General features: G+C 41.0%; 1 protein-coding gene across 2 annotated transcripts in view; it reads left to right on the top strand.

Moving 5' to 3' along the window:
- The window catches only part of CLIC5 (chloride intracellular channel 5), an 84,043-nt gene extending 65,015 nt beyond the window's left edge, over positions 1–19,028 (top strand). For both annotated transcript variants that reach the window (XM_009288968.2, XM_009288969.1), the window contains exons 5-7: positions 7,242–7,423; positions 9,718–16,099; positions 16,193–19,028. In XM_009288968.2, the coding sequence (XP_009287243.1) occupies positions 7,242–7,423; positions 9,718–9,885 (350 nt within the window). In that variant the 3' untranslated portion in view covers positions 9,886–16,099; positions 16,193–19,028. The remainder of the gene's footprint in view (positions 1–7,241; positions 7,424–9,717; positions 16,100–16,192) is intronic.
- The last annotated feature ends 1,339 nt before the right edge of the window (positions 19,029–20,367 follow it).

Raw genomic sequence — 20,367 nt, 5'->3', positions numbered from 1 at the left:
TCTGTAATCCATGCAGCGAGAAGGGCATGTGTGGAGTGAGTCACACCAGTTTAAATCAGGTGTCTCAGGCAGCTGGAAGGAATGGCCCTCTGGAGATGCTTAGTACCTCTGAGCAGAGAGGGAACCTCCATAACCAGCTTAGACAAGACACCTGACTCTTAAATAGCTAAACAGAAGAAATCAAGGCAGCGCTCAAATCTCAAGGGTTATATTGAAATCATAGGGGGGAAGATAAACTGTTCAATATGTAATACAGTGGCATGCATATTGCAGTCACAGCTCCTCCATGTGAGAAGGATTAATCTATACAGATTAAAGTTACAATACTCTGTTGAGCCTGCCTGAAAAAAATGAGCAGGATGGAGAAAAAAGAGAGTGAAAATATGAATCCTTGGTCTTTAATCAGACTGTCAGACTAGTAGAATGATATTGTTTTCTTACCTTAAATTGCTGTTTCTTAGCTGGCTTCTCTCTCCTACCAGAAAACAGTATTGGGTCTCATATAATATAAAACTCTGTGAATCTGGAAGTGATCAGGAAAGGTGGTTTGTTTTTTTAAAGCAATAATAAATCTCAGATTGTTTGTGTGAGACTGTGAATATTTATGTACTGTTCCTCCTTTTCCCTCATTGCGTATTTCACCAAGTTCATTTGCGTGTGTTACAGAATAAATCTTACTGGAGGGCAGTGGAAGAAAGCAGTAAAAAGGAAAAGCATCAATCAGTGATCCAGGGTAGCAGCAGGAATCGTTGTTCATTTTTGTACGTGGATCATTGTTTGTTGAACTTGCCTGGGCTTGACAATTAAGAAACTTGCCGTTCTGCCGAGGTCAGTCTCAGGTGACTTCAGACGATGGCTACAAAAGCCATTATGTTGCTGGGCTTCGATGACTTTGAAGCCTTGTTGCCACTGTGCTTGCAGTGATATTCACTTATGAAGAGGGCCACATGTATTTTACTTCAGTTTGGGGAAAATATTTTGTGACAAAATGCTTATTTGACAAAAAATGCCATGGGGGGTGTGAGTAACCTGAATTATTGGCAAATGTGGGTTGAATTTGGTGAATAACGACTTGTTTTGAAAAGTAAAAATATTTTCTCTTAAACTTTTTGAAACAAAAGGTTATTATCTTTTTAATTTGGAAATGACATATTAATTTTGAAGATTACCAACATTTTAAAAGTGATGTGAAAATGACTGAATCTCTAGGCACGACTTACTTAACCAACCATCCCAAAACACGGCTTTCTTTTTGTTTTCATGCTTGTTTGGAAATCTTATGTTATTTTACTTCAAGTTTAGTTAAAAAATTGAACTAGTTTTGCTCTCTTTTAACATAAATCAAATAGTTCTTGTGTTCAATTTGGCCAAAGAATCAATTGTTCTTATTGCATTTATTGTGCCCTCTATGCTTTGCATTTCTTCCCATAATAACTATCAAGTAAAATCCTCATCCTGCAAATGGTTCCACTCAGACACATAAGAGTCACCACCTAATTTTAGCTATTTTAAATTTAGGTAGCCAGTCTGCCTATTCTCAAAAGAGAGAGAGAGAGGCTCCTCTGGTGGTAATTCAGCTTTTCCTAGGCTAGTATTTTAGGATGGAATGATTTGCCTTCCAGTGGCTCCTTTAGGCCACAGAGATTAGCGTTTATGTGCTTTGTCTGCTTTGCTATTTCTTCTCGTCCCAGCATTAAACAAGGAAGGAAATATTTGGAGTTCAAGGAAGGGGAAGAAGAGTCCTTGTCTGACCTCTGCGAATGCTGTGGGTGTGGGCAGTCTGAATCAGTTTTACTTTTTCCGAACCATTTTTCTTTTACTACTTTCTAGTTACGTTCCATTTTGCTTCAGCCTTATTTGACCCATAGAAAATAAAGATGGAAACGACCAACGGCACTGGAAGTTTTATGGCCGGTATTATTTAGGAGGTCAGATTAACTGATTATAATAGTCCCTTTTGGCTTTAAAAACTGCTGGAGAAATCCTAACCCCACTGAAGTCAACAGCAAAACTTTCACGGGCTTTGATATGGCCAAAATTTCACCCTGAGTACCTAGTAATGAATCTTTGTCATCTGGCCCTCCCCTTGACGTGCAGGATTGCTCCATGCATTACATTTTCCAATGTTTTGTTCAGTTGTGGTATAAATACTTCAAGACACAAAGATTTCTCTTTGTCCCCTGGAAATAGTTGCACAGGCTAATAGTTTAAGGAAGTTTTTGCTTGAAGAGTTGAGTAACAGAGCCAAAGTCTGTTCTTGGTTGAACTGGAGTAAATATGGAATAGCTTGTTGACAATGCGGAGTTACTCCTCTTTTATGTCAGTGTAACCGAGAGCACAATTTTGCCAATTATTAACTTTTGTTACATTATTTGTATTTCTGTGCGTGTCAGGATTTGTTAATCTCATTGTTCAACATCAAGTAACCTTTTGCTGAAAACAGAGCGTCATTGTGCATTAGGTATCATCAGCTAAATTGAACCTCACCCTGCGCATTTGACAGATGGTAATACATTCATTAAATGTTCTGTGGTTGCTTTGAGGTTGGAAAGTGCTATTTTTCTGGCTTCTAACTCAGGATTCTTAAGTAAAGTTGTATAAAAGCATAGTTTTGAAGGGAGAAGGAAAATCACAAAGAGCTCGTGAGGTTTTTTTATTAATATCGTTGTTTACTATTGGGGGGAGGACATGGCAGGACTGCGATTGCTGTAAGTTGTCTTTGGCTGCCTAAGTAGCCCAGAGAAGAGTAGTGAAGGGTGAGAGAGATGGTTCCACCATAGATTTTGTATATACGCAGGTAGAACTTTTTGGAATTTGAAGTTACATTAAATACATCACTGTGGAGGCAATATGATGCTGGCGCCTTTGTGCTTGGTGATTTCACTGTCCAGAAAGTTGGTTTCTATGAGTTCAGCCATTGCAGCTGTTGCAGGGGTAACTGATGACAGGGCTCCTCTTGCAGAGCTGGTCACATTTGGGATCTCTAAGTTCATACTGAAAGTCTGCAGGGTGGGGAAGCAATTGGAGGTAGAAATTTCAAAAGCAGCACAGAGCCACATTCTCAGGCATAGTTCCACTTGGTGTTGTAATATTGAATCCTCCACCCTGACATTACCAAGACAATGCAAGGCTGAGATTAGACACTTCAGGACAAGTTCTCCACAAAGCTAATTTAGGGGTCACCTAAACCAAGTGTAGAAGAGAAGACTCCACTGACTACAGAGGAAGCTCAGGGTGTTTAATTCAAACCTACTCATTTAATTTGCTCACTTCAGGGAAGATTAATCCCACCCATTGACTTGCAATGGAGCCTCAGCTGTTATCAGCAAACCTATTTAGTTATTTAATGATGTTTCCAAGAGGATAAGTCGCCAAGGGAATTAGCTGCTTAGCCACTTCTGAAATTCATTGTGGGTAGTATGTTCACAAATGGGGAATTAGTCACTTTTTAGTTAGTCACATCTTTTTAAATGTCTTCATTCAGTCTAGTGCTGTGACTGGTATTCACAAGACCCCTGCCTTGGTGAGTGCCTGCTGTCCCCTGTGTTCTCAGTGGAGACAATGTATAGAGTCATCCAGATTTTCACAAAATAGCCATAGTATGGGAGGTTTAGAATTAAATCTTTCTTCTGCTGGATTTGCTCAGTAATATGAACCCAGACAGCCCTTTCCTCAGCAGGAGTTCCAAAACCTTCAGAGCTGTAGGATATTCTGAGGAGGTTATTTCTTGGTCTCTGTTCATGTTTTTTCACCTTTCACATAATGCTTAAATATCAACCAGATAAGAGAGAAAATGAGAGAGTTAGTTTTTCTGACTTTTACCCGTGGTGTCAGCCTTCCGTCATGATCCACTGAATGTTGAGTTATTTATGGAAAGTGAAACACTTCAACAGGAGAGCCGCACAAATTACCTGATAACTCCACTGGTGGAGTCTCATCTGGCAGACCTGGGCTGACATCATGTTGAAAAGGCATTTGAAGCTCAGTCTTCCACTTTCCAGGAAAATGCTTTCCCTATACCACTGGTAAAATCACAACACTTCCCCCAATATTTTTTGTAAGAAAGAAAAAACTGACCTGCTTTTGATACCTCTCTCTTCTGGGAGGTCACTGGTGAATTCCAACATATGGTGGGTTCTCCCACCCATACCAGAATTAGACACTTGGCTCTTTCTGAGATTTGGGGCTTAGATGCCTCTTGCTTCAATATTTTTGAGACTCTTCTACGCATCCTCCTACTTTGAGTGGGGACTTCCCTGAGCACCTTCTCAAGGAACCTAAGGCTTCAGATCATATAGATACATCTGAATGTGTCAGGGCACCTAGAAATTAGGATTTTCAATGTGGATATTTGCATATGGATTTAAAAAAATTACTTGAAAAACATTGACAGGCTTTAAAAATCTGACACTGTGCACCTAAACTCCATCTGAAATGGCAATTTTAGGATCTTAATTCTCTTAACTTTTCAAAATTCTGTCACTGTTCAGTTGGAAGAAAGGCAGTTCTCCCTTGTTCACTACTCTTCTATTTTCATGGCTGTTCTGAGAGATTTACTAGGATCAGAAGAGTTTTGATTAATTAAATGGGGTCATTGGAGTCACAAGTAGTCGTCCAGTTCTTGACTATCAGGATATGAGATAGTCCTGACCTTCTGGTGATTTCACTGGCAGATCTCAGGATCCTGTGGGTTCCAGCAGAGCCTGTGAATTAGGTCACAGATGCGTTGAACCCTGAACATACGCTTATTTCTGGCCTAAAGCTGTCATATGCAAGTGCCAAGTATGAATTCAGATAGATGTTTTTCCCACTGTCACAAGTAGGCTTCAATCCAGGCATTGTTTTTGAGACAGCCATGACGCACTTTGATATATCAATAAGAGCAAAAAAAACCCCAACCCTAATAAGTTCCAGAAAAATTACATAAACACATCCCACCTGATGCTCCTGTCTTCATACTCACACCTAACTGTCCCCGTGGGCTAGCACGAAGCATCTAATGTAGTACTGATACTGGAAATATTGCACTCAGAGAACCGACGATCCTACTGGGTGAAGGGGATGCTGGAAAATGCTCAGCGTTAAGCCAGTTCTCTGAAATCCGAACGTGCAAAATTGAATTAGATCACAGTAATTCGATTCCATTGTCTCTAAATGAATTCATTGTAAGAGGACATAGTCTGAGGCTGACCAAGGGAAGGAGAACTGTCTGTTCAACAGGTGTTATGGGTCAAACCAAAAAGAGATTGCTAAATCTGTTGAGTGTTGCCACACGGGGTTATATTACACGCTATGCAGTTATTACCCTTCAGTAGAAGTTGTGCGGCAGAGCACAGCTGCAGATGATTAAAGACACCACTGCCAGCATCTGACAGCAGAATGTCACTGTCAAAATTCAATTTGAATTGATTAAATAGGGGATGGCAACACTTTTGTTTTATGGATGGCAGCACTTCAGTCGCTTTAGATGCTCTGCTTTCAGAAATGAAGTTCTTTCCCTCCCTGCTATGTTTGTTGGGGTGTTTTCAGTTGGATCGCAGTCATTTCTCCAGTCAATCAATTAAGCCAGGATTTGCCACTGTGTCTAGGAGTCAGCCACAAAAGAGCTGGTGTGGTTCCCTGGTGCTTGGCCAAGAGGCTTCAGTGGGAGCAAGACATCAGGCAGCTTAATCTGACTTCCACCACTGGCACAAGGTTTAATGGATGTTAGGGCAGCAGAGAAATCATGTTCTGTGGTGTTCAGCTCCTGCTCTCTCAATGGCCCTGTTCGCGCCGCCTTTCTCTCCGTGCCAAAAACACAGGGGCGGCTGACAGCAGAGCCAGCGGAGCTACCTGTGCCAGCAAGCTGCTCTATGCAGGGCGATGGCTGCAGCCTTTTGAAGCTTGCATTGTGCTCCATAAATATATTTATCTCCGTAGGCCTTGTAGTGCTACACCGCCTGAGTTTCTTGACACATTGAGTAGTCTCCCGTAAGTTAAATGGCAGTAAGTTACTCAGAGATATAAGATTTCACAGGATTAGGCCTTAAATGCTGACTCCAGGCCAGATCTGCAGCAAGTATAAATCACTACAGGTAATTTTCACCAGCTGAAATCCTGGCCCTAAGCCCATGAGTCATGTTGTTATTTTTTCACATTGTAAATTCTTGCTGTTTCTTATTTATATTGCTTTAGCACTTTGGGGCACTTGTCAGGGGCCAGGACCCCGTCATGCTTGTCACCCTTCGAACAGAGATGCAAAAGACCCTTCTTGCCCCAGAGCGTTCGCAGTTTAAATAACATGCAAAACTGCGTACAGTCATTCAGCTTTCTGTGAGTGCATTATTGCAATCAAGTTTTTCTATTATCCTGCCGGTAAAGCGTAAGAACACAAATTCTGTGCTTGGGTTGATATTTTTAAGCAAAAAATTTGCACTCTGCTGCACATTACGTCTAATTGGCATTTTAAGCCTCGAATGTTTTGGAGCCAGCAGTAGCGTGGGACATGGTCTTTCGTAATTGCAGTGAGAGGTCCAAAGTCTCCTCTCTGTTGTGACACCCCATTTGAGACATATGAAAAATAGAATTTGCACCTAAGTTGGACCTGAAGTGAGGGGAATCTTAACAGTGGCTGAATATCTCATCTCTTTTGTGTAGCGTTGTATTTAATTATTGTTATATTACTTTCATTTCAGTTGTAGTGTGTCTTCCAGCTCCGTAGAGCTCTGGTTAGCATCTCTGGAATTATTGCTATTGCCTTTAATTACTCTGGAAGGGGGTTAAAAGTCATAAAACTACAACTTTTCAGAGCTGAAGTAATGCTAGAAAATTGCCCTTCATTGCAGTCCTACCTGGCTGCTTAGAAAAATAATACAGTGGCGTACAGATCTCCAATTTACCGTGTGATGGCCTCAGCAGACCAGAAGAATATCATAGGGTGTATGTGTTTTATTGGTATATCATACTGACAAGCTGTTCTTTCCTTCCACGATCTCTTTCACTGTTTTTTTTGGTGCTAGTCAGGAGAAGACATGGCACGACAGTTTCCTGTGTCCCGTTTTTCCATTACAGGATGAGCTTTACCTCAGGCAGACCTTGCTGGGCTACTTTGTCATCAGATTGTGTAGGCATTGGAGCACAAATTAGCAACAAAGAAATGGTTCTTGGCTTTTTTTCTAGATACTCCCATAGCCATTGACAATGAGCGTTTCTAAATAATTCTTACTCTGCCCTAATCACTTATTCTTTGCTTTTTGGCAAAGCCCTTGAAAGAGGCTTGGTGAAGGCTCTGAAGAAGCTGGATGACTATCTGAGAACCCCTCTGCCAGAGGAGATTGATGCAGACAGCACTGAAGAGGAGAAAGTGTCTAAACGCAAGTTTCTGGATGGAGATGACCTGACTCTTGCTGACTGCAACCTTCTGCCCAAGCTCCATGTTGTCAAGGTAAAAGACGTCATGCGATGGTCAAAGAAACCTTATCTGACAGTGAAGTGCCCTGCTCCGACAGACGAGTGCTAAAGCCAACGTGTATTTCAGCACAGATATCAGAGCAGAGTTTGAAACGCACTTTTGCTCCTCAGTGTTTCCTATAGGTTGACTTAAGTAACTTTGTATTTAGTACATGGGGAAATTGTCCCATCACTAGTTAGTGGCAAAGACAATATTAAGATCTAAGTATCCCACCTCTTTATTTTTACCCTGCTGCAAGTAACAGCAGTGTTTCATATTAATTAGTTCCCATTATTCTTAAGAGAGATGTCAAAACTTTAGTCAGTTCCCACTCATTTGTAACTTAAGAGCCGCAGTCCATCTTTTTGGGGAATATTTGTTCCAGCTGGTATTTCACACAGAGAAGTTAACAAATCAAAGTCACTGCTGAGGTCTAGGATTTAAGATGTACAATGGTTGCTGGTATAGTGCAAATGGTGTATATCATCTTGACTTCTAAATGTTGCATTTATTTAATTTATCAGATTACATGTTTCTTTAGAATAAAGCAAGTACCTGGCAGACCTTGGCAAGCAAGAAAGCTAGGAATTAAAGCCAAGTCATGCATCTAATTTGGCTCCATAAGCCAAAACATAAACTGAGCCTGGGAGCTGACTGCACACATGCAAAAAGAAACAAAAAAAAGTAAAAAAAAAGGTGCATAAGTCACCAGGTAAGAAATGTGATAATATCCTCACAGGTTTAGCTCTTTCTTTGGCTCATCTTCATTGGTGATGTTGGAGTCAGACAATGCAAAATGAATGTGTGGCCGCTTACTGGTTCCTGTCTCCTTGGGATGAAATGAAAGATGTCAAAAGAGAATTAAAATCTTTCTCAGACAAGCATAGCCATAGGATATTGCCTGAAAAGCATTTTACAGATGGAAGAAAAGGGTAAATTATTTTTTCATTTGATGGAAGACGTGTGCTGGAAATTGTGAAAATCTTGACTTAAGTTGTCCAGCAGGTTTTATCTTCCCCATGTGTGTGTGAAGCATCATTGTAGGTAAGAATGCTTAATTAAATGCAGTTTAGGACAGGATTTGGACTTACATATACCAAGTGGATCCTGGTAATAAAAACAAATCACAGTCTATTCTGAGAATATGACTGTCCTAAGAAATCTGAGATGGAAAACAGCTATACCATGTGCTTTAAAAATAAAGGGGAACTCTGTGGCACATATGTATGTAATTTATGCCCAGGAACAATTTTATACTGTCAGAAAAATTAGAGATTGGAAGCACTCATTAAATCAGCTAATCCGTCCCTTCCTATCAGCTAGTTCATTCTGTCACCACAGGATTATTCTATATGGTATGTTCTTACAGGAAAACTGAAATATCCCAATCCAGCAAGCTACTTACTTAACCAACCAACTGGCTTTAAGCACAGATTAGTCCCATTGACTTCAATGGGACTATACAGGTGCTTAAAATTAAGTATGCACTTAACTATTTTCCTGAATAAGGGCCTGAGTGTTTTTAGAAATCGAAAATTTCCCTTGATAGACAATTTCCTAGTCTAACAAGTCTTGAAATAACCATTTTCTCCCCCAGTTTATCCTAATACTCCTGTTTCTAATGCCTGCTAAATCATCTTGGTTTCTCGATCATGGTACCCATACCACCCTGAATTTTTCCTTTGCATGAACACGGATACAGCCTTCCAACAGCTGTAGATGGTTACATCCTCTGACATCATTGGCCAGGCAAAATATATTACATAGATTATAAATTAAAATGTAGTATATATAAAATATATGTTAAATATAAATATAATAATTAAATGTTTTAAACAAAAATATAAGAATTATTATTAAATATGTTATTTATTAATTGTTACTAATGACTTACCTTTCAATCTATCTTCCTTTTTGTGATTCAGCTAATCAGCTCTTTCTTATTTGGCATCTCAGCTTTAAGAAGTGATGTACATAAGACTGGTAAAAACCACCAAACACCAATATGGTAAAATTAATGAACTTCAGGTATCATAAAAGTCATATTTTGGTGATAGTTGCCAAGCCATTGCTTTAGAGTGTCCTTAGGCCAAGTAGCCTCCTTGCAAGACAGGGGTCACCCAATGGTCACTTTTCAGGCTTTTATATTATAAGGCCCTGATTCTCCAAGTGTTTCTCTCCTTTGCTATTAATTATGTGACAAGAAAGAGTAAGAAGCTCTCTAAAAAGGAATCTGGAGATATATCACCAGCAGAATGCTTTTTTCCCCTCTTTTGTCTTTGATTTAGATTGTTGCAAAGAAATACCGCAACTTTGAGTTCCCGACAGAGATGACGGGGCTGTGGCGGTACCTGAAGAACGCGTATGCCAGGGATGAATTCACCAACACCTGTGCGGCAGACAAAGAAATTGAGCAAGCCTACGCAGACGTGGCCAAGCGGCTCAGCAAGTCCTAACTGACCCCAGAGGTGGCTCAGTATCCCCTTTCACAGACTCTTCTCCTGGTTGCCTTAAGATATAATTTATCATTGTGCTATCTGGTTGGCATCCCTATGACTGCACCTGTTCAAGTGTATTGGTCAGGGACAAATCTGCTTCTCCCTGGAGAAAAGAGAAGGCAGCTCTGGTGTGGAGGGTGGAGACCGTTTGAAATCTGAACCTAAGATCTAGCTGAAGTAGTATTATTCGCAATCAGTATTGGAAATGAGTTCACTTTACTAGTTTCTTGTATCATGTTGGGGGTATATCACCACCTGTATTCTCTGGAGTTTTAAAAATAGGATATTAGCTGAAATGTCAAGTAAGAGAGTTAGGTTCTTCTGTAGGTTTTTTCAAGGATGCTTTTCCCCCCAGTGATATTGAGATCCTTGAGGCAGGAGCAAAATATGAGAGAGAGAGAGAGAGGGGAAAAAACAGGAGTTTGACCCTAAAGGAGAAATGCTCTTAGCAGTTTTATTTAAGAAAGCTCTCTGAATGCATATTCTGTCTTAGCAGGCCCAAGAGTTTATAGGGTATTTATTTTTAACTTGGTGCAAGAGGGGGAAGCCTGAGTGAATATGTCAGACTTGCAGATGCTACTTTGCATAAAATTTGCATGATGTTGTTGGATCTGAACGTTTAAAGCAAAAGAGAGTGAATGAGCAATTGAGCAGGCAGCAATTGGAAGAGCGGGGCTTGTGCCAAAATGCCCAGTGGATCTGCTAGTTGGTAGAGACACTCAGACACAGCAATAACGGGGGCAGCATATTGACTCCAGCAAATAGAGGGAATTGGCACAGCTAACCAAACCACGTAGGATATTGTCATCTTGACTGTGTGGTTGCCAGTTCTTTTATAATTGCTGTCTTGGGAAACTTGGATAGACAGGAGAGAGCTGTCGCTGCACACGAATTCCAGGCAGGGGAAGCGCTTTCTTCACGTTGGGCTCCAGATGGGTCACTTTCAAGCACTCATCATCTCACCCCAGGAGAAGTTTGCTCTGAGAGCCTCAAAGAGGGCAGGCTAAAACAGAGAGAGGCACATTTCCAGCCAGAAATTCGGCAAGTATCCTAGCAGAAATCCATGCATGACGCCTTAGTCCTGCTCCTCCAGGGTTTACCGATCCAGGTTACACGATTCTGAATTAGGATTGTTTTCTAAAACTGATTATTTTGTCCGATCTGTAGCGTCTGCCTGACACAATCTGCTTTATACTAGTGATTATTTGCATGTTACTTTAGCAAATTCAGAATGACAGCTCTTTTGCATGAAACTCACGTGCCCTGATATGTACAACAGTGCACATGGCTTTTTCAGTTTGGGGGGATTTATTGCTGTTTTCAAAGATAAAATAAAGCTGAGCTGTAACCCGATGTGGTTCCCCTTCTGATCAGAGCTGCAGAGAGCTGCACTGATTTGAGGGGAATCCCAAGCTGGTGAGCTGTGACCGAGGGGAACCTTGCAGCAGGCTTGTTTGCAGCCAGAGAGCTGGAGGACTGGAGACAGCATTGAAAGCCAGCCTCTGCCGTGTGACGCTGATGACAATCTGAAGACATCCTGTTGCTTTGGTGGGATTATTCCACTTTTCATACTAACCCAGCCGGGAGCAGAATGTTGCTCGTTGACTGTGAAGATACTTTGTGGTTGACTATTGTTTCACATGCAGTGGTCAATTTGTTCTGAACTTTCCAAAACCTTGGAAGAAAACCCGTGAACTCCCAAGTCTTCCCCTGGAACGGGCTATTTTAACAACGGCTAGACTGGAGGGCAAAGGCTCACGCTCTTTAAAATATTGCTGAGAAATCAGCTGGCTCAGAGAACACTAACAGCAGCCAGAAAAATCTAATGAGATTAGAAGTGTCTGTGCAAGCACATGTGGCTTGTTAAAAACATTTCTTCATGAGATTGGAGTTATTTGTGATTTTTTTTTTTCCTTGTAAATTAAGGCAATTATTTATTTATTTATTTTAATTGACTCAGTCCTTTCCATCTGTCTTTCTGGTTTTGTTTTCACTCAGCACTCTGGTCAAGAAGGCTCCGCCTGCTTAGAAAAGTATTATTAGCAATGCTCTGCAAATTCGTTTCTGGTGAAATGTCTTCTGTATGATTAATGGTCACTGGGATTTCTTGCTTTCAGTATGCTTTGGCTAGGAGCATGCCGATCAACAGAATCTACATTTTTTTCAGTTGTCTTTTTCCAGGTTTCTACTTCAATTAGTGCCTTTGCTTAGTCACAGTTGCAGTGAATCTTTGAATGAAGACGCAGAGGCAGATGCAGATTCTTGCTCGGTGCTTATTATATTTAGCTCCTTAAAGAAGATTGTCCAAACATGCAGCAGGTCTCAGGCAGGGTTGCTGAACCAGTTCAGGGTCTGTCATGATTTCTTCCGTCTCTGTGAATCTTCACCAATTTGCTGAATCCCGAGGTTCTGAAATGGTCTAATATGTCTTACTTTAGTTTTGCTAGAAGAGGGCCAAAACACAGTTGATCTCAGCGCCTTCAAATTGCATCTGTTTTTAAAAAATCATGTTTGAAAATGGTTGGGCTTATACCAAAAAGAAAATGAGCTTTCTGTAAGATGATTTGCATGTTCTTAAAATCTTTTTAGGATTTCCTTATAAAACCTGAAAATCCCCAAGGTACCTTCCTTTTAATTAATAATAAAAAAAATCCTTAAATATCTTCATTTTCCTAATACCACCAAAAATCTAGATATAATGTCTTGATGGATATGAGAAAGAATAAGAGGAAAATTAAACAGTTTTCAGCTACTGTGCCTGTTCTGTGTGAATTCATGTCTCACTGCATCCTAACTTTGCATCTTGCTCATAGCTCTATTATAGGCTGATCCAAGATTATGGACAGGTTCAGGCATTCCCTGACCTTTGTTTGGGTTTGAAATCCAAGCTCATGTTTTCAGATCTGTAACTTTCACTCACCTTTGTGCTTTTTGGCTTTAGCCATAGTCAGAAGCAGGAAATACTGGAAATCCTACATAGAAAAGTGTTTTGCTAAGATTTTTGAGCTCAGTTCTCAAGACTCAGGATCCATCACCAGTGAGATTTTAAAGGGCTCCAGACTCCTTTAGGCAGGGTATTTCTGGTGACCTTCCATTGTATTTAGAATTATAAGTAATAAATATTAATCATACAGGATTGTATATCTACATTGGCAAGGCAGCGTTTCTGAAAAGAATCTAAGTGACAAGACAGACATTGCAGATTTACAATAACTTTGTTCATAAATTTTTTGCAAGATGTAAAGAAAGACATAGTGCAGAGAGGGAAGAAGCCAACAATGTGGATTTAATCATCTACATTTCAGAAATGCAGACCAAATGTCTGTAAAGATGTCCATTTCATCCAAACATTTCTTAGATATTTATTTCAAAGCTCCCTGTTCAGTCAATCCAACACTCCATTCATATTGGAACTAATATTGATTTTTCTTCTATTAGCAGTGGTATGGGAGTGTTAGAGGATCCCGTATATTAGTTAGTCGTATTTTCGGTTAGACTATTTGGATTGCCAAGAGGTCATCTTGCTGTGCAGGTAAGATTAAAGAATTATCTGTGTCAATCTATTTAAACGATGGCTTCTGACAAACGTTTTTTCCAATAGAATCATATAATGATATCGCTTTATCAGGACTCGTGTGGAATATAGAGGCACAGGTTACAAGCTCTTCTCCTAGGTTCGCGTCAGCTGAAAAGCCACTGCTAGGGAGGAATGACAGCCTATATCACAAAGAAGCTAGACATCTTTTCTTTCCTACAAGAAAGCTCAGCTGAATTGCACGTAGCATTTATTTTGAATATGCGTTTATTGTATTTTAACCCCTAGCCACCTTTCCTCCTCTCTTGTCCCTGCTCAAAGTCAACTCCAAGTTGGCCATAACCATTCTGCCATTTCCTCAGTGCGAAGTAGCAGGGTGCTCATGGATGGGCGCACGGGGAAGCGTGTTGTAGCGTAACCCGTCCGTCTTGTGGGATGAAGCAAAGACAGCCCCCTTTCTGCATTGACTGAGTTTCGCTAATTAGCTGAGTTTAAGGTATTGCAAAAATTTAGGCAGTGGAAATCCCACTTATATAAAGCCCCAGAAACACATGGAAACATTCACTTTTAAAAACGAATCGGTGTTTTAAAGAAAAAAAATAACCCCGAAGTTTTGTGTCCTCCTTTATGTGTATTCTTTTAACCATCGGGAAGTTTGCATTTGTTTATTATTCTGCTAGATATATTCATTATTCTTGAATTGCTTTTGATATTAAGAAATATTTTTTCAGTAAGATTTTGCCTTTCTGCTGAATCTTTCATCTCTTCATTAATTTTGATGTCTGCAATGACCTAGTAATTCCAGAGGAGGCAGGGAAGCTGTGAGGCTTATACTTGTTGAGAAGTTGAAGGAGGTAATGATTTTTTTGGAGAAAACAGTATTAAAAGCATTTTTTAAAAATGTGTCTTTTCATCTGGGATACTTTAACCAAGAGTGATAGACTGCTTAGTCTGGACTGTGATTTTCAGCACAGATCTGAGCAAGCCACCATGTTTAAGGCGGCTTTGCCTAGGGATTTCCCCAGGGTACATAGAGATGTTCCCTCTGAGTCACAAAATTTCCCATTTCCTTGGTCAGGAGGGATCTGCTGGTTTGTATTGGCACTGAACTATGACAGCCCACTAACAGTTCTAGGCAGTGAAAATAGGGGTCCTGTCCCCTTCTCTTCCCTTCTAGCTCACGTGCAGGGAAAGCAGAAAGCATTAATCTGTTTTACTTCCTTGCCCCACATCCCAAGCAACACTCCAGCCCTAGGAAAGCAGAGGAACCCCATCCAACGCTGGTTTTCAAAGCTTGATCAGTTTGTGTTTTAATGTTTGACCTAAAGGTCTGAAGAGCCCCATGTAACTCCTCAGGCACTCACCATGCAGCGTTACAGGACTCAGCAGCATCTCAGAGACCGCAGCAATCATGTTATTCCCCTGTTGTCCCAAATCGTTCCCCTTTCACCATTTATTGGAGAGATGCTGAAGCTGAAAGTACTCCAGAGGATGCACTTGAATGTGATGTGTTTTGAGCTGTGCTCACCAGCTAACCAGCTCTGAACGATGACATTGTCCCAGCTCAGCAGGTCATGCCTCTGCTGCCAAACGGACGACCCATCGCCCGTTGGAGTAGCAGCGCTCGGGTGGGAAACGCCGAAGCTGCTCAGCCAGTGATGGTGCGACCACGATGAAAGGCTTCAGTGCCACCTTTTCTCCAGCCCGGCTCCCTAGCTGAAGTGTGTTAGCAGCTCAGCTGGGGCCATAATCCAGTGCTAATAAGCATTTCTAGCTTGCAGCATGTGAATAGGGACTACTCATGTGTTTAATATTAAACATGTGCTTGCCTGCTTGCCTGGATAGGGGCCTAAAAGTCATGACAGAAAAGCCTATATTAATGAACAGCATTATTATTCTCTTTTCTTTGAAATCCGGTGGCAGAATTCCCAGTGAGGGAATTCCCAATAGGAATTCCCAGTAGAGCCCAAGGCTGCATAAGCACGAAGATGTTTGAAGTGTGAAGATGTCCTCGGAGAACAGAAAACACTCAAGGAGAAAAGGAAGCAGTGGTGACATATAGGGTCTTATTACAGAAGAAGGACACCAGCTCTGTCCCGGTGGTGACTGGAGGGACACCACCGGTGCTGTCAGGCTTCGTTCTGGTTTATCATGGGGAGGCTGAGAGCGGAGCTGGGATCAGGCCACGCTGGCGGTGTAATGCCAAGGCATGTTCTGCTGTATCTCCAACCACACTCCCTATGGTGGTATCCCACAGCGTAACGATGCCTCCATTGTGTCTGCCTCACTCTTGTTATGAAGTGGCTTGTCTAAAGAAAACTAAGAAGGGTGGGGGAATATTTTATATATAAATGGAGTAAAAACAATCCAAATATGCTTTAATGGTTCTCAACATGATACTGTCAATTCTCACCACAGGGTGGAATTTGTTGGTGGAAATTAAATTAAATTAAATTAAAACAGAAAAACTTGGCTGTTGCTAATGGGTACTACTGGGAGCCCTAAAAGCAGTTTGCAGTGTAGAACCATAAGCAGGAGTGAACATCCTTTAATTCCCGGAATCACTGGGTTTCACAAGGGTCATTTCAGCCTATTCTGTTACACTGCTGAGAAGTTGCTCTTTCCCTGTCTCCCTAGGTCTATAATTCCCGGAATCACTTGGGTTTTACAGGGTCATTTCAGCCTATTCTGTTACACTGCTGAGAAGTTGCTCTTTCCCTGTCTCCCTAGGTCTATAAACTCTGAAGAATTTGGGAAATGGCTACAGGCACCACATTAATCTTTTTCTTTTTCACTTTTATTTTTCCCCCTTCATTAAATTAACTGCTTTAGTTTGGAAGTAAGCAACAAGTAAATAGCATTTGCAAACAGCGGATTTCTCTACTTTTTCATTAAGGAAGTTTTTAAGAGTTTTCAGGAAATCAGAGGTTATCCCCAGCTTTGGGAATAAACTGTGGTATAAAATATATATAGAAGTGTGATTCTGATTAAATAATTTAAGCAGAAAGATTACAGTTTGTTTTAAGGAGCATTCTTAGGACTAAACGAACAGAATAATCCAGATATTGCAATAGGGAGTTAAGATTCAGTTCCAATTTCCGTTTTTTTTTTTTTTCAATTACTGATTGTACAACATAGAAACTATACATATATATCCACTTTATTTAACTGCGTTATTTAATTCAATAATGCTATAAAGTTTGTTGGGATGGAAGGTGGCATAAAAAGGAAAACTTACACTCTTGAAACAGCGCTATTATTACCGTGTCTCTGATTTTGTTCCCACTGGAATAAACAAGAGCCGCACCATTTAGTTGTGTAGAAGCAGGATCGCGACTTCACCGATCCAGACAGGTTGGCAGTCTCTGCGGAGGACAGGGTAATTTGCTGTTTAGCAATCTGAGTCTTGCAGTGGGCACAGTGCATTTCGGAAGGTGGCCAGGACCGTCCTTGGGTGAACGGATAGCGTTGCTTGCAAAGGACCACAGTGACTCCCCTGCTGTTATGAAATGAGATTAAGCCATCATGAGATGTGGACTGGCTAACCCTGAACCAGACACTTTTGCCTGCAGCGCAGCCGCTAAATTGGTCTGACATCAGGAACCGCAGCGTAAGAGCTTGGCCTCAGAAGTGAGTCAAAGCAGCATCTTTGTCACCAGTCATTTTCTATTTATAATGACACAGATCTATTTTATAATCACGGGGAGGCACAACAGGAGTGTGCTTTGTTCTGCCTAAATCGCATTTCTCGTGTGGGTGCATTTAAACACAGCCTTTGGCCCCTTGCCGCACACCACACACACCCAAGGCGGGCGATTCTGGCACAACAATGCACGCCCTGTTGTGCTTGAATGCTCAAAGAATTCTGTGCTGAAGCAATAAACTCCTGCTAAATGGCTTGAAAATGTTCCCTTAAGTGTGCTGAGCCGCCACGCTGCCTCACTTCTCATTTCCAATGGCATTTTGTGTCTAAGCCTTGGGTTTCAAATAAACCAGGAGTATATCGCGTTGTTTAGTGCTGGAAATTACTGGGCATTATTAACCATAAGAAACCGGGGTGAAATACCCCAAATTCCAACTCAACCCTCTTTCCTAGTGCAAAACTGACTGCTTGTGCACGTGGCTGTGTTTTCAGAGGCTGTGAATCAATTCCCAATAGCTGCTTGGTTTGGTTTCTGGAGAACAGGTACTCCCCCGCTTTTTTTTTTCTCCTTTCCTTTTTTTTTTTTAAATTAAGGGTCCTGCTCTGTATTACCTAGAAGTTTATGATCTAGCGATAGATAGATTTATTTTTGTAGTCAGACTGTTTCCAATTCTAAAGCCTGAAGATCAAAACCAAGTTGCATAGTGAGATTTGGGGGTGAATGGAAATGCTTTTTTCTCTCAAAAAACACTCATTTTCAAATCCTGACTCATTTGGGGGCACAATCCTGGTTACTTAGAGGGGGGTCTGAGGTTGAAAGAGAGGAAGGGGAGCCCGCTGTACATGCTACTGTCCTTCCACTAAGAGGATAGCAGGAACCAGTCTGGAAGTCCTAAGAAGTATATGGACATGTTTTCCATCTTCAGTGTGAAAGCAACCTGTACAGAGACCTGAATGGCCCTAAACTGACCCACAGTTGCTTGAAAATTGCAATGACATAAAAAAGCAAAATTTGGGATATGAACAATGACACGACGATCAGGCATGGCACCTCTTCGGGGCGTTATATAGGCAAAAAATATCTCATTTGAAAGGACACTCAAATTTTTAGGTGCTGGCCCAGACCCAAGTCCAGGGCTGGATTTTCTCCACCAAAATATCATTAATCTCAGAAACACCTGCTGGCTGTTGGGATTGTCACCACCTGATCTGCTGGGGTAAAAGCAAAATCGGTAACTCTTAAGGAGAAAGCAGGAATGATCTTTAAGCTCGGACCTGGTAAGCTTCAAAAAAAAGTAATTTATTTGTGAACAACTATTTTATAGTGGTTGGCAGTGAAAAGTAACTGTGCATCTAGGGGTCTCGGTCAGATAAGAAAGACAGACAGGATAAATCCCTTCGCATACTTGTGATTTTCAGTTGAGGCACATCCTCTATTAATGGGTAATTTTAGATTAGACTGTAACCTTTTGGGGTAGGAACTGTATATTTCTTCTCTGTATGTGCAGCTCCTAACACGACAGGAGCCTGATTAGAGCCTTTGTGTGCTGCTCTAACCCCCTTAATATATAATAATAGGAATAATATAATTAAAATGTCATTGCAGTTCACCTTTAATATCATGATTGTGCGGCTGTACTCTGTCAACTGTGAATAAAATTAATGTCCTTTTTGTATAATAGGTAGTATATTTTAATATTGAAGAAAGAGTTAAATTTAGTTTTTGAAAGCAAAAAAGTATCTGCTCATTGTTTCATTTTAAGCTTTTGGATAAATAAGCAAATCTTTCTTTTGTATCCTTCAAATGAGTGTGTGTTAAATGAAGAATTCCACCTTCCTGAATTGGAGCTGTTTATAATCTTATATTCCAAGAGTGATTAACACCTGATAATTTGAATAAAAGTGGTTTATTTTCTCATTGGGTTATTCTTGAACTTTTGATTAATTTGTTTTTTAACAGGCAACGTGCCCTTGGCTGCAAGAAAAAACGTGCGCTCACAGCTTGAATACAGCTATACTCATCACTGTACCTAAAAATCGATTTAATAGAAACAAAGGGAAAGACAGCAAGGACAAGTAAGCTACATCTGTGCTAGAAGAAGAAACACGGCCAGGGTACAACTCACGCACTGTCCTACAGATGTCGGTGCCGTACAGTTAGTGCAGGTGGTGGTACCGTGTTGGCCTGGACCAGAGAGCACTCTCCAAGGCAGTGTCCAAGCACAAGCACACTGGATATGAGAACTGGTGGGGTTATAATACAGATCTGTAAAATAATGGATGGGGTGAAGTGAGGAATGATTATTCAGTATTTCTCATATCACAGGTTACGTGTTCCTCATGAAATAATCAAGCAGCAAGTTTAACGCAAACAGAAAGAAGTGCCTTTTTACACAGTGTATAATTAAACTTTGGAGCCCTTTACCGGAGGATGCTGTGCAGATCAAAATGGATGTGGGGTTCAAATATGGATATGATAACTTAATGAAGAACAGATCCATTAAAGTTGCTAAACATGAAAGTTTGGATGCAATTTCCAGGTCAAGAAGTCCCTAAATACCAGAGCTGGGAGAGGGTCCAGAGAGAAGTAGGTTTCCACTTGCCTTATTTCTTATATTGCTTCTGCTGCAAGAGATTAGACACAGCTGAGGTAGGGCTGGGTGGCTTGGCTCCAGGATGGCCTTTCTGATATTATGATACACAAATGTGAAGTATTGTAAATTTTATTGCAGCACAGAGCTTTGAATTTACCTTCCCCAAAGCAAACCACTTCCAGAGAGGCATTAGAGACAGAGGCTCGGAGTCCCTCTCACAGCAAATGACAGGGAATCACCATCCATCTGAAATAACAAGAGTTCGTCATCCAAGAGCTGCAACTGGAGAGGAACAAATAGGATTCCTCCCGGTTTATGTTTCAACTTGCTGGTCACCAAAGACCCTTTGGGCCACATCTCTCTAGTACCACATCTCTCTTGATGTGATGTGTGATAGAAAAATGAGAATTTGTTTCAAAGTCTTCAAACTCAAGCTGGTAAGTGTCAGCCTAATGTTTCTGCTTTAACTAGTGCTGAAATAGCTATTCGGTTGTGCAGAACTGTAGAAGTCCAGGGCCTCGGCTCATTGCTTTTGGACTAAGCCTTCAACGTGTGAGCACGGCCTCGGCTCATTGCTTTTGGACTAAGCCCTCAACGCCTCAACCTATGAGGTGCACCTTCATAGCAGACGTGGTCTTTCCCTTCTCTCTGATCATGGCAGCATGGAG

This window comes from Aptenodytes forsteri, unplaced genomic scaffold, assembly GCF_000699145.1.
Source record: "Aptenodytes forsteri isolate BGI_AS27 unplaced genomic scaffold, ASM69914v1 Scaffold57, whole genome shotgun sequence".
Lineage (NCBI taxonomy): Eukaryota > Metazoa > Chordata > Aves > Sphenisciformes > Spheniscidae > Aptenodytes > Aptenodytes forsteri.
This window is presented reverse-complemented; position numbering and strand designations above follow the sequence as displayed.